Source organism: Pelmatolapia mariae, linkage group LG2 (assembly GCF_036321145.2).
Source record: "Pelmatolapia mariae isolate MD_Pm_ZW linkage group LG2, Pm_UMD_F_2, whole genome shotgun sequence".
Lineage (NCBI taxonomy): Eukaryota > Metazoa > Chordata > Actinopteri > Cichliformes > Cichlidae > Pelmatolapia > Pelmatolapia mariae.
The window spans coordinates 20,125,493-20,139,025 of NC_086228.1; the positions used below are offsets into that span (position 1 = coordinate 20,125,493).

Genomic DNA, 13,533 nt, shown 5'->3' on the forward strand with positions numbered 1-13,533 from the left:
CAATCACAGCGTTGTAAGATGGCGAAAGATGTACTGAAATGAGTTCAAAATGTCCATAAAATATTTATGTAGATATTTTGTGAATATTTATTATTCATTTTTTAAGAGCATAGTGCTTTTTTCCAATTATTTTTTAAATTCAGGTGAAGGTTCTATATGCCCCGAAAGCCCAAAGGTGATATAAGGATCAGTTTTTGTTTGATACATGGACAATTCAAGTTTAGCTTTTTAATTCATTTAAGAGAGACCTTCAACTGAATGCTTTTATATTTTGTTATTTTTTAAGAGTTCAAAATGTCCAATACATGAATAAAATTTCATTTACTTTGTAGCATTTCATGGATTTCATACGCAACACACTATAGTTGTTTATACAAAGCATAAAGCATAAAACCCTCACTGAAGAGTCTTGTTTAGACAGCCACACCTTTACCTCACTGCAGCTGCAGTTTTTTTTTTGTTTGTTTGTTTGGGGTTTTTTTGTTGCCATTTTTACATTTCACCAACTGTGTAAATTCTGCAATTTTACCTTGGTTTTGTTTCACATCAGTTTATCTGCTGGCTGGTATTCCTGTCTTCCTTCTCTCACCCCAACCGGTCGCAGCAGATGGCTGCCCCTCCCTGAGCCTGGTTCTGCTGGAGGTTTCTTCCTGTTAAAAGGGAGTTTTTCCTTCCCACTGTCGCCAAAGTGCTTGCTCATAGGGGGTCATATGATTGTTGGGTTTTTCTCTGTATCTATGAAGCGCCTTAAGGCGACTTTTGTTGTGATTTGGCGCTATATAAATTGAATTGAATTGGTTTTTTTTCCTTTTCTAATCTTTCTGGTCATTTTTCACAGTTAAACAAGTAACTTTGAGGTTACTTCATCGTTTTCAGCTGTTATCTGTTTACAGTTTTTTCCTAATAATTACATTTCTGCAAAATTATAGCAGTTCTGGTAAGTTGAAATATTTCTGCCAAGTTATTAATTTTCTACTAAATTATATCATTTCTGCTAACTTATGTTATTCTAAATTATTACATTTCTGCTAAGTTGTAGCTTCTGGTAAACTACAACATTTCTGCTGAATTGTTATGTTTCTTCTAAGTTATTGCATTTCTGCTAAGTTATTACATTTTTGTTAACTTGATGTTGTTCTGCAAAGTTATTAAAATTTCAACAACTTTTTAAACACTGACTTTGATTTCTTCAGCTTCTTCAGCTATTTTCAGCAGACAGCTTCAGCTTTACAGCATCCACACTGCATTTTCGCAGGAAATGCAAATTTTTCTAGTTTCTAATGAGGCTTGATTTTGTTTTTCTTTCTGGTATTCATCTGACACTGTAAGCAGAGGAGATTTCAACTCTTGATGCAAACCTTGGTTGCTTAAGTGTTTGACATATTAGTGATGTTTACTATAAAGTGTATATTTTGGATTAAAAGCTTGATTCATCAAACAGGGCTGCAAATAACACACTGTCCTGGCTTTAGTCTAAATTATGTTGATGTTGACATTTTACACCATTACTGCACCAAGTAAAATACAGAATAGGTATTCTTAGCTTCCTGTACAGTTGCTTGTGTCACATTAGCTCAAAGGAGAGAGGAAGAGGACTTGGTTAAACAGCAGCATCACCAGCTGCAACTGGTGCATTGCAGCACCTGGTCTACCCCAGCACACCGGCTCCTGCTGCGAAGGCTCATTCAGAACACAGAGACGCAGCATCAATCACAGCTGCTCAGCCAGCTCCTCCAGCCTGTTATTCCACACAGGCCTTATGCTGCACTTACCAGCTATACTATCCCTGTCGTTTTCACTCTGTTGCCAGTGTAGAAGGTAATTCCTTGATAACCCAAGCTGCTTAAAGACTTAGCTTCTTCACTAACTTTTTTTTTTCTTGGTTGGATTTGTTCCCTGGTGTGTAGGCCATCTCTTTTTGGCATTGGTTATCGTTGAAATGCCATTGAGCAGACTTCTTCATGAAATTTAGCAACATTAGTGTGGGATTAGTTCTGCAAAAAGACACAAAATAAAGGATGTTGTAGCCATCCATCAAAGGCAAATATTTATATGATCAACAATAACTACAGAAAACTCTTTGATTAAAGCATGGTTCATCTTACTCACACTTAGACCAACTTAGACCTGGACCAGCTATATTTATGTGCATAGTTTTAGCCCCCAAAGGCCTGCTTTGAAACAGGAAAAACATAATCACAAGTTAGCTATGTTGTGATTTCTTTCCCTGGTAGTCTCTGACACTGAGAATTATTTTTATGACTTTACAGGTGGTGATATAAACCCATAAACCTACAGTGCTATCTTCTAGCTACACTCTGCAAGCAGTATTATCTTACCTACAGCATAGTAAACTTCCAGAAAGTCCACCCGTGCTGAAATTGCTAAATAATGTCAAAGTGCATAGAAATGGTTCCTTATAAAGACTAACATATAACAGAAAGAAATCACTGTTTGCTGTAGTTTTTGCCAGTAGCTCTCTTCTCATCCAGCCCAGACTCAGTGAAGCAGCAGGCCTTTAAGTCAATGTCCTTTCCTTCACCTTTACTCAGTGTTGTTACTCATTGCTAAGTACCTGTCGTCCCAGTGTCACCAGGTGAGCTCTTGGCTGCAAATTCAGTTTTAGTTTTGGACCGAAGAGGCGAGGCCTACTTTCATGAAAGAGATGAAGGCACATCCTCTTAAAGAGGAACCACCAAACCGTAAAGTCCGTACAGGATCAATGAATCAACTGTTCAGGAATATTATGTAATGCTGTGGTGTTGCAGGTCTTTCAGTGACTTTTTACATCTCCCATTTTCTGAAACTATGTTCTTTGTGTAACACATAGAACTGTGAAAACAAATTTCAACAGGTGCTCTAAGTCTTTGTTGAGCTGATCATATAATTCTGGGAACAAAGGTCATTTTGGTAAAAGAGTATACAGTGTATTCTTGAGTAAATAGAACCTTTAATAAAACATGACTTTAAAATATAACAAAATATAATACTGTTTGGGAGGGTGCCAATTTTTTTTAGTATGCAGGAAAAACCCTTTTCTTATTCTTGGTGCACAAAAAATGAACTACGAGAAATCGTTAGTTTATTACAATATTGTTTACACTGTTCATACAAAACTCTTAATAATAAACAGGAAGAACATTTATTGACTTTAGTTGGTGTCACTCTTAAACCTCCTGTTGCTGTGTCCATCCATGGTTTGTTACCTCACTAATCCAATATACTACCTATGCAGATCTGTTGCCTTGTGTAACAAGGCTGTGATGGCGAACTCCCAGCCATGTAAACAACTATGGGGGGCATTTATTTTTAGCCCTAGAGCACATGCTAAGGACAGAAAGTATAAGGAGGTGATGCATGGCAGTCACTCCTCAATAATCTATGTAAAGCCAAGTGGATCATTAAAATAACAAGTAGCTGTAACCTAAGATTCATGGTTTGTGTAACATGAGTGAGAAAGTGCTAAGTGAAAGGTGAGAGCAGAAAGGAAAATTAAGAGTGGTGACAGCGTGAAGTGTGACTTTGGAGAATGTGTTAGCATTCTTTGTTTTGACTTGACATTAAAAGAAAGACATACTGCAGGCAGGGGCTTTAGGAGCAGGCTGCAGCTGGGGCATATCTGGTCAGGGCTCTGGTTACAGCACCTCCTGACACTGGGTTTTGTTGTTCGTGCTTCCTGCCAGCTTTCCTCACTCCTACGTTTGTGCCTGAGAATGGTCCTTCTTTCCATTTTAAACACTGTGCCTCACCTTATCTATAGTTGTGAAAGCTTTGCTCTCTCCCTTTTTGCCTCCCTCTAACACCAACACCACTGTATGCTAGGGAAGACTAGCCAGCACCCAGTGGATCACATGCATGCAATCTGAGAATCCAGGAGTACTGTTGACTTTGAAGTTTTACATTAGCGCTGCCCTGTGAGCACTGCTCAAGTCATTAATCCAGACATATCAATTAAAAATTAAGTATAGGGAAATGTGAACCCCAGAAACCTTAAAGTGGACCTCTCGTGCTCATTTACAGCTCTGGGTTTGTTTTTTTGAGTCTGCTGGAGCTACTGGAGACTTTCGGTTCAAAATAATCCAGGTTGCTGGTTGCTGTGGCATCTGCGCTCATGACAAGAACTGAGATGACCATTTTAAAGATGTCCCCTGATACTGATACAGAAAAAGTACAAAAAAAGGCTGATAAGAAACGTTTAAAGCAGTCTGAAGTCTGAATTTTGGCTCTTTAGGGTTATGTAACCATATGCTGACCTCATTCATTATTTGAAGCTTCGTTCTTGTCCAGTTTTATGATCAAAAGCTATAACAGCAAATATGTAGGACAGTAAGTAAGGAGAAGTATAATAGGTTCCTTTTTATGTCTCAGCTTTTTCCCCTTTCAGCAGAATTAAGCAAAAATACATATTTGATTTTCACTTCTTATCTTCCAGGCTACATGATTCCTGTCAAATATTCTTCTGTACTACTCTCCAGTGTTTCAGTTTAAAAGGATCTTTACTTCAGCAGGACATTTGTTTTTTGTTTTTTTAGTGTGTTCACCTTATCAGGAAGGAGGCACGTTAAACGTCAACTGCTGCAAGTATAAAGTTCTGGACTAAACCTCACTTCTATTTACATGTGTGAGAGGAGATGAGAGATGTGTACTTCCCATTTCCAGTTCTGCACTAAGCAGTTTCATGCTTTGTGCTTGATATTGCTGGCAAGTTCTAGGCTGCAACGTCCCTAGACGCATGACGCAGCATCTGCCTCCTGCATAGAAAGCATGCATTTTAAAGGCGTAAGCATTATACCCGTCTGCATCTGCAATGTGTTAGTCCTTGTTTTTAGTGGCAAAATAAGATGCAAAAATGCCTTTTACAAATCAAAAATATTTAGTCAGGGTTTTAAAAAACAACAAGGAAAAACGTGCTACACGCATAAGCATCTCTGCGACCCACATACAGCCCTTACGAGGCCTCTGTAGTTTTGTTTTAGCCAACAGAGCTCCATCCCACTTTGCTGAACTTGGTACTCCGTGGGAGTCGAACAGTGCCTCGTTTTTCCAAAGGAGTGGAAAGAAGAATTGCATCCATGTGGGGACAGATTTTTCAGCACTAAATGTACCAAATCTGCTAATAACCTTCTTTTCTTTTCCTTGCAGAATAGTGTGTGATGATTAACTGAACAATGAATGGAGTTTTTGCTGTTCATAATTGAAAAAGTTTTCAAAGAATTTGAATTATATTGTATTTTTTTTTTGTTGCACTTAAGTGTTTCAGATCATCAGATATGACTGAAATGCTGTTTTAAAATGATAATTTCATTATTAAAGGAAAAAGTTCAATAGAAATATACCTGTGGTATGCCAGTGCTGCCTTTCTTCCTGTGTAGATGAGTCACACTGTCCACACAGAGTAGGTGATTTCCTTTTCATTATATAATAGGGTTTTTCTCTAAGTTGGTGTTTTACTGTGAAGGTAGTAATAAAAGATGTACTCTCAGTGACATGTCATTTGGCAAGCCTATTGTCTTTCCCAAGTACCTTCTCACTCCATTAGGATAACAATTTGACCATATAGTGCCATCAGATTATCACTCCCGAGCTGAGGCAAGTTTAGCATACATCACTTACAAACATCTTCTCAATGATTGTGTAGACTGCAGTGATTGTAGCCTACAGTAATAACAGTTTGACTAATGTATTGTGCATTGTGTGCTAGGGGAACACACTTTGCAGTGCATAATGCATTATTTTGAATTCAGAGTGCAAAAATACTTTGCCTTTTGTTAATAAATCTGAGAAAAAGCTGTTGTATATGTGTCTAAAACCTCTAAAGTGCCAAGGTCAGCTAAGCTCTCTATTGATTTAGTTTGAGTTAGACTTTTCCTTTTCCTGACTCCGAAGGGTCCTTTGGGTGCGTTTCGACACGCACTAACTCAAACACTTCAAAACCCCTTTTTATCTCACTTTTATTTGTGCTCAAAGCAGACTTTTTTAACTTATCAAATGTCTTTTCTCCCATGCTGCAGGATATGAAAAGACAGAGGACGCATCAGAAAAGACATCCTTAGCTGACCAAGAAGATGCCCGGCTCATATATCTCAACCAACCACAGTTCACCAAATTTTGCAGCAATCGAGTCAGGTAAGGGGAGATGTTGAGTTTCTAACATTCATGGCTGCATGTAGGCTGCAATCTTAGAGCATACTTGTTGAAATAGGTAGTGGGCAACTTGAACAGTAAGTAGAACCTAAGTTTGTCTGGTTTTAGATTCTGCAGTTTCATTTTTAGCTGCCAGCATGCTGAATTTTCTTTCTTTTTTTTTGAGTCAGAAGTCAACACATTGGCTTTTTCAGCTTTTTGACATGTATCGCCTGCTCATGCTGCTTCATGATGAACCAGCAGCCAAAAAATGCTTTAACCCTAAATTAACCTGCAGATTTACAATCACATGATTTGATCATTTCCAAGTAGCAAACATTTAGAAGAATTTTCTGATCTTTGTAGCAGATACTGTGGAAATTTGGAGTAGAAATAGTTTCAGTCTCTTTGCAATCCCTTTTCTGGTGTGATTGCAAAGTAGAGGTGAGAAATAAAGCCTCAAAATATCACAATATTTCAAGAAAAATGGAACACTATTTCTGATGATATTTCTGAAAATACAGAACATTTTATTGACATTTACAACCTCCAGTCAGCAGCACTTGTAAATGTAAGTATACGAAGGGCATTTTCCATTCTTCTTTTCCCATGATCTGCTGTCAGGCAATGATGGCACACTACTTAATTCAAAGTATGAATCTGTTACCACAAGGTTCCAGCAGCAGTAGCATTATACTGCAATAGCAGTGACACAATATTATATCTAATGACACAGCAGTACCTTGCTGCATAGACGTGAATAAATAGCAGGCTAATCTGTGGTACTTTACCTACAAATCTTGCTTTCAGACTTCTAATAATGACTTCTGAATAAGCCATAGCTGAAATACTGTACAGATCCACTGCTCTTGTGCTGTAGAGAGAGTTCAGGTACAGCCATGACAGCACCCTTAGCCATATGATATTTGATACCTGCAAGATTTGTAATACTGGTGCTGCATCAGTGCATATACCCAGACTGGCCTGTTTATCTTCTTGCGTATCTTGGAGAAGTGGAGTGCTTTTAGCTTTAAAGGTCAAGATTGTTGGGTCAGGCCTCCCTCTGTCAAGGAGTATTACGGTTACCATTCCTGCTTCATGAACAGCGTGCTTACACAGAGACCACTATAAACTGAGCTGGATTAGTAAATAAAAAGAAGCAAACTAGGATGGAGCCCATTGTTACCTCAGCTTCATGAGTTTACAACATAAATCAGACAACAGTAAATATGAGGTATATTTTTTATTAGCACAGTTTGTTTTACTCTGTGAGGCCGGTTCTCAGTTTCACAGTCAAAAATATCCATTTAGTTTTTTAACTTTTATTAGTTAATTTTATTAATATCTCCATTACTTTTATTTTTGTTATTACTTATAAAGACCATCATCAGTGAGACAAAAGACATATTAAAATCTGATTGGAGTACCATATGATTGATATTTGAATAACAGTAAAAAGCACTGTAGGTTTAAGAAATATGGCTTTAAGATTGCATCAAATATAATAACATTTGCTGGAGGCAGTGGCCTGATGTGTGTTGTGTCACATCAACTCTAAGCCATCTAAGTGTTCAAAGACAGTAGTGATGATATTAGAGATGGACCGATCCGATATTACGTATCGGTATCGGTATCGGTCCGATACTGACCTAAATTACTGGATCGGATATCGGCGAGAAATAAAAAATGTAATCCGATCCATTAAATATCAAAAAACACCTCACAAAACTTGCGACATGGCGTAACTCGGCTCATAGCACGTCGAAGCAGTGTGCTCACGTGATTGAGCGGCTGTGTGTATTTGTAGCCTCGCTAGCAATCCAGCATTTCATCTCCGAGGAAGTTATCCCAGAGAGAAGTAAAGCAAGTGTGTAAGTTCATCTCTGAATGTTCGTAAAGCATTCCCACGTTAAGCTTAACAACCGATATATTTAGCGACTGCCTCTTCTCTCTCCCTCTCCTGCTGCTACTTCAATCGTGAAACTGCTTAATGATCAGCTGATCGGCTTTTCTGTCGCGAGTCTGTCTCTCTTCTTTGTTTTTGGCCCACTTTGCACCAGAAAGAGGAAACCAGCGGCTGAACAACAGCAGCACGTTTAACCTTGATAAGCTGTTGTTAGAATTTATTTAATATTACTTTCTACACCAGGATCTTTTTCTACGCAGCTGACGGCTGGTAACTGTGCAGGGGCGGATCTAGCAAAGTTTAGCCAGGGGGGCCGATAGGGCATGAACAGGGAAAAGGGGGCACAAAGACATACTTATCTTTCTTATTCTCATTTAAAATGTCTAGCTTTTAATAAATAATTATCTGAATCTTACACCCAAAGTTTTAATCTGATGTAAAATATATAGAAGTCCATTACTGTATATACTAACTGTTAAGTCTAATATACCCTAGTAAGCTATACTACTTTTTCCTTTGGGAAAGTACCATCTGTGCAGTCTGCAATTCTGTTGAAGAAAGATGTTGAATCTATTTAATTATTCTTGAAAAATAATTTAATTCTGTGCATTTTTTTCACACTGCATCAAATAAAAGTTGATTACGTCGATTAAGCATCATGAGGTGGAGGGTGGGGGTGGTTCCCTATTTTTTTTTGCTGGGAGTTTGCAACCCTATTTGTTAGTTTGCTTAATATTTCTGCTAAGTACTCTTTAAAATACCAGAATAGGGAGGATGGAGTAGGTTTAAGTTTATTAGATTGATCAGTGTTTCTGAACTATGAAATATTTTGGGTGCAGTGTATTTTTTACATACAGGTATAACAGAATAGCTTTAGTGTTGTTGTTTATTTAAACTTTAGTATAAACTTATACAAAATGCAGCAATATATTAAAAAACAGTTTTATTGATTAAAAAACACACTATATCGGATTCATATCGGTATCGGCAGATATCCAAATTTATGATATCGGTATCGGTATCGGACATAAAAAAGTGGTATCGTGCCATCTCTAGATGATATAAACATATTTTGGTAAAAATAGGTTAGATATTAATAATAATAAATATGGCATTATCTCAGCATTGAACAGCTTGTAGATTGACTCTGTATTCATGAAGGTTCGTCTTTGGCGGGTTTAGAAAAAGATTTATTTGTGCTTTAAAAGCAGAGACCTGATTTGTTGCTGTCTCCAATGTTGCATGGTCTTTGACACATCTTCCCACTGCTTATATGTCATTGTCCACCATCACATACATATTTCTCCTGTTAGCTAATGGATCTGCATCATGGGTCTGCCGTCCTGTGTTGGGGTTTTAGTGAATTGTTTGTTCAGCTGCACAGTTTGCGATTAATTGCTGAGATGTTGACAGGCAAACAGGAGCGGCTGTGCAAATCATTTTCCTGTTGCGCATTCAGGAAATGCTGCTTTCTCGTTTGAGAAAAACAAGGAAAAATTGACATATGAATAGACGCACATTGACATGGGTCCAAACACACAGTGACCCAGACATGCAAATTACTTTAATTGTTTTGGTACGTGTAGCTTATTTTGTCTTACTTACCCAATTACAGCAACTACTCTTTACTGAGTAGGATTTATTCTTGATATTTTTGGTGTTCTGTTAAATAAAATTTGAAGTTTTGTGAATAATGAGTCAACTTAATTATATAATGCATGCGATGCCCGCCATGCCCGATTCACTAATACTTTAATGTAAAGGTACTGATGTGGTGTAGACACTGAACATCTCAAGGATGTAAGAGAGGAGGATATTGAGACATAATGGTTCTTTGTCCAACCAGTTTTGGACTTTATCTAAAGTGTCTAAGCCAAGTCAAACATTATCAAAGCATCCTGTCTGAGAGTGCATTCATGCTAAAGAAATGATGTATTCATTATTATGCATGTAAGATATATAAGAAGGAGATGGAGAGATTTTATTAACCTGAAAAAAGTTCTATAAAAAAACCTTTCAGAATAAAATGTTAGGTTGTTTCCTGCAGCAACTTTATTCAAAAAATAGTTTTTGCTGACATGAAAGAGAGACCTACTTATAAAAACGTGTGAGCTGGAAAACCAGTGAAGGTTTCACTGCATACTGATGGACTGAGGGGATAGGCAGCTTCAGTGCTGTCACAAATCTGCTGACAAGTAGGACCACACAGAGTGTGGTGAATTTAAATAACTCAGAATTTGTACAATTACATGAAACTTGCTTTAAGGAAATGTAGAACACATCACTGTACTAGCAGTAGTATAGTAAATATGTGAATGCCAAATATAAAAGGTAGAACAAAGCAACCAAGACCCAAGACACGAGCTTCTGGTTTCTGGGGAAGAAAGTGAGAGAGTTAGTGCACTAGCTCTCTTTTTTATCAGTCGGCTGCTTACAGGTGTGGTGCTCTCTGGACCCGCATCCACCACAAAACCAGGAAGAAAATGCAGATAAAAACAAGAAGCAGAGTGGGAGGGGTTATCACAGTGCATGACAGCAATGCTGAACAAAGGGTGGTGGACTCAATGTGCTGTTGCTCAAAGCTATACAAGAATTATGAAAATATAACAACACGGGTAAGGAGCCCAAAAACCTCGCACATGTCCTGATCAATTGCAGTCAGACACACAGTCCACGGCGGCGTGTGGTTCCACTGATGGTGTTTTCCTAAATACTCTATTGTGGAATCCCAAGGCTGAAAAGTTAGAATTTCTGTTGACAAGAAAGTCAACACATTTGCAGCAGTTTTATTTGACGCAATCTTCACTGAGATATTTAGAATTTAAACTAAAATTCAACATGTCTGACTATAATTCTTGTATGGTTATTCTGTGTATGGTTACACATGAATGCTGAAAGAACAAATGTTAGGATTTAGAAAAAGTTTTCAGTCAGACTCAAATGCAAGATGGCAGAGAGGCAGGGAGTAAACAAAAGATCTTAATGAACTCATGGAAAAAAAAAAGATGCAGATAGGGTGTATACTTTACAACTGAAGGGTCGGGATTAGGCTTTTAAGCTTATTTATTGAGTGTCATCATCTGGTCTCTCTGGTCTGAGTCCACAGCTGGTTTAACCTTGTTTCTGTTTGTGGTCCCTGGAAACATACATGGCTGAAAACTACATAATGTGCTCATAGTAACAATCATTAGAGGTTTTAATGCAGCAGGAGACGTTAATCATCTGCTGGCTGTTCTTTAGGGTTGCCCTCCTATGTTTGTGTGTTAGTAAAACAATATGAGTACTTGCCATATACTGTAAATAATACTGTAAATGATGGTTAAACGTGCTAAACACTCACTATACACAATACAGCCACCATGATGTCAGCTTATTTTCAGATGTCTTTGTTTTGGTTGTCATGTTTTTCAATAATCAAATACTGATCAATCAAATTCTTTAACAATTCTTCTATATTTTTTTATATTCATTGACAGCCTTGTTAACTTGTGACTTGGCAGTCACAAGGTATACCTGACCTGAAGCATACCCTGCTTTACTATTGTAATCTACACTAATGGGGAATCTATATACTGAAAAATAAAATAAATTAAAACATACCATGCCATTGTGTTAAGTAAGACTTGAAACTAGCAGTTCAGACTATGAAAGTGATCACAGAGCCAGTGAGTTGAGTACGACTAACATTTAAAGAGACAAACTTCTTTTTTCAAACCAGAGGAATCGCCCTGTGCTAGTTATAAAGGTGAATACAGGTTTCTGACACTTCCTCATTGGCTTTTTAGACTCAGAAGCATTATTCATCTTTCATATACAGTCTATGGTGTTTGCCAACGAGCAGTGGTGAAAAGTAACTTAAGCCCATGTGTGCTAAGATGTAAAGAAATAGTGGTGTGCTGGAAGTCTCTTCCTGTGAAAATGGGGTTCTTCCTTTCCACTGTCACCAAATGTTGGTCATAGACTGTTTTCTCTTTAATACTGCAGGATCTTCATCTTGGCTTGAGCCAACTATTGTTATTAATCAGCACTCTTTAATGAAATATGATATTATGTGTAAATAAATGGCAAAGGCATGGTTGAAAATGTTTAGCTGTCTCTTTTTTTCTTTTAACTAGCACACTAATCTCACACTAAGATTAAAAAAACAAAATAGGCTTTCATAATAACATTATACTGTGGTGGAAATGACTGATTTGTGAGTGAGTGGAGGAAGTGCTCCTCTCATATCTTCTTGATCTCAGCTTACTCCCAGGAAACAAAATGAAGGATCCATAATCATCCATTAAGATGTATTATTGGAAGTTATTCTGTGTACAAAGGTAACCAGAGATGATTAGGCATATGCTCTGCAGCTTACCCCCATGAGATCAGAAGGTTTGAAGAAAATAAATCACAGAGAGCATGATGCATCCCCAGCCACACTTTCTTTGTATCTCAGGGGCAGACTGTATAACTATACAGTGTAGTGCTTAGATGTTTAATATCCTAGGGACTTGCCATTTATTAATTTAAAGGTACTCATGGTAATCTTTTAGCTGTATGATGTATGGCAAAATATTTAATAAAGTAGCGCAAGTGTGTGATCGATGGGTAAAATACAATTTAAAATTTTCACAAAGCAGTAAATCTGATCCTTTTCAACTTTTTTATTTAAAAAACAAACCCTGAAATTACAGAAGTTCAGCAAATCAGATGACGAGGACGGACGCAACAGAATATGGTGTGTAAGCAAAACCCAGGTCTTTCTTTCTCAATCAATCAGACAAACAAAGGGACACAGAAAATATTCTTGCTCCACTTCCTTGTATTTGCATGTCTGACTTGTTGGTTGACTTTTTAGTCTTAGTTTCCTCTGATGATGATTGTAATTATGTATAATCATGACAAACAAAACTTACTTAACTGTCTACCAGAATGTAGCAACTTGTTTTCAGTTTTGTTTCAGTGTACAGTTGTTGTTTTAGCCTGTTTGTTGTGTTTTAAGGAAGTAGGAATGTACAAATCTAACTTTTTCCTGTTCTGATTTTTATACTAAGAGTTTGGCTTTGACTACTGCATGCTGTCATTTGGAGTCGCTATAGTTTGTTTCTTGTGTGCTGACAGAAGCAGGTGAAGTGAGATCAAATTAGTCGAGTTGAAGTTGACATTATCTTACCAAATGTGTCATAAAAAAACGAACATCTTTCACTGCTCTTTTCACGAGTCTCTCTGAGTCAGCGTAATGAGAGGGGAATTTAAGAGACACTAAAGCCTCATCATCTGAACTTTGGCTAAAAAAGGAAAAGCGCGTGCTTTGAAATGCCTCTGAAGTGCTGCTGTTTGCCTCTTAGCTTCCAACTTGCTGTGTCCAGCTAACTTGCTGCTGCTGTGGCATTGTGAGTGAACGTGGAACACCATAAAACTGAATTGTACTTAATACCCGCTCAAAACCCCACTTACAGGTTACCCAGAGATTTAAATTAGTTTCACACAAATTGAACGAAGTATATGCAGTCTAAGACCAA

The 13,533-nt window shown here is 37.6% G+C and overlaps 1 protein-coding gene across 8 annotated transcripts in view; it reads left to right on the plus strand.

The window, feature by feature from the left end:
• atp8a1 (ATPase phospholipid transporting 8A1) overlaps positions 1-13,533 on the plus strand; it is a 121,508-nt gene that overhangs the window by 16,788 nt on the left and 91,187 nt on the right. For all 8 annotated transcript variants that reach the window (XR_010095597.1, XR_010095591.1, XR_010095649.1 and 5 more), the window contains exon 2: positions 6,012-6,126. Coding sequence is in view for 4 of the 8 variants with exons in the window: in XM_063494447.1 (XP_063350517.1) it covers positions 6,012-6,126 (115 nt within the window). In the remaining 4 variants the exon portion in view is untranslated. The remainder of the gene's footprint in view (positions 1-6,011; positions 6,127-13,533) is intronic.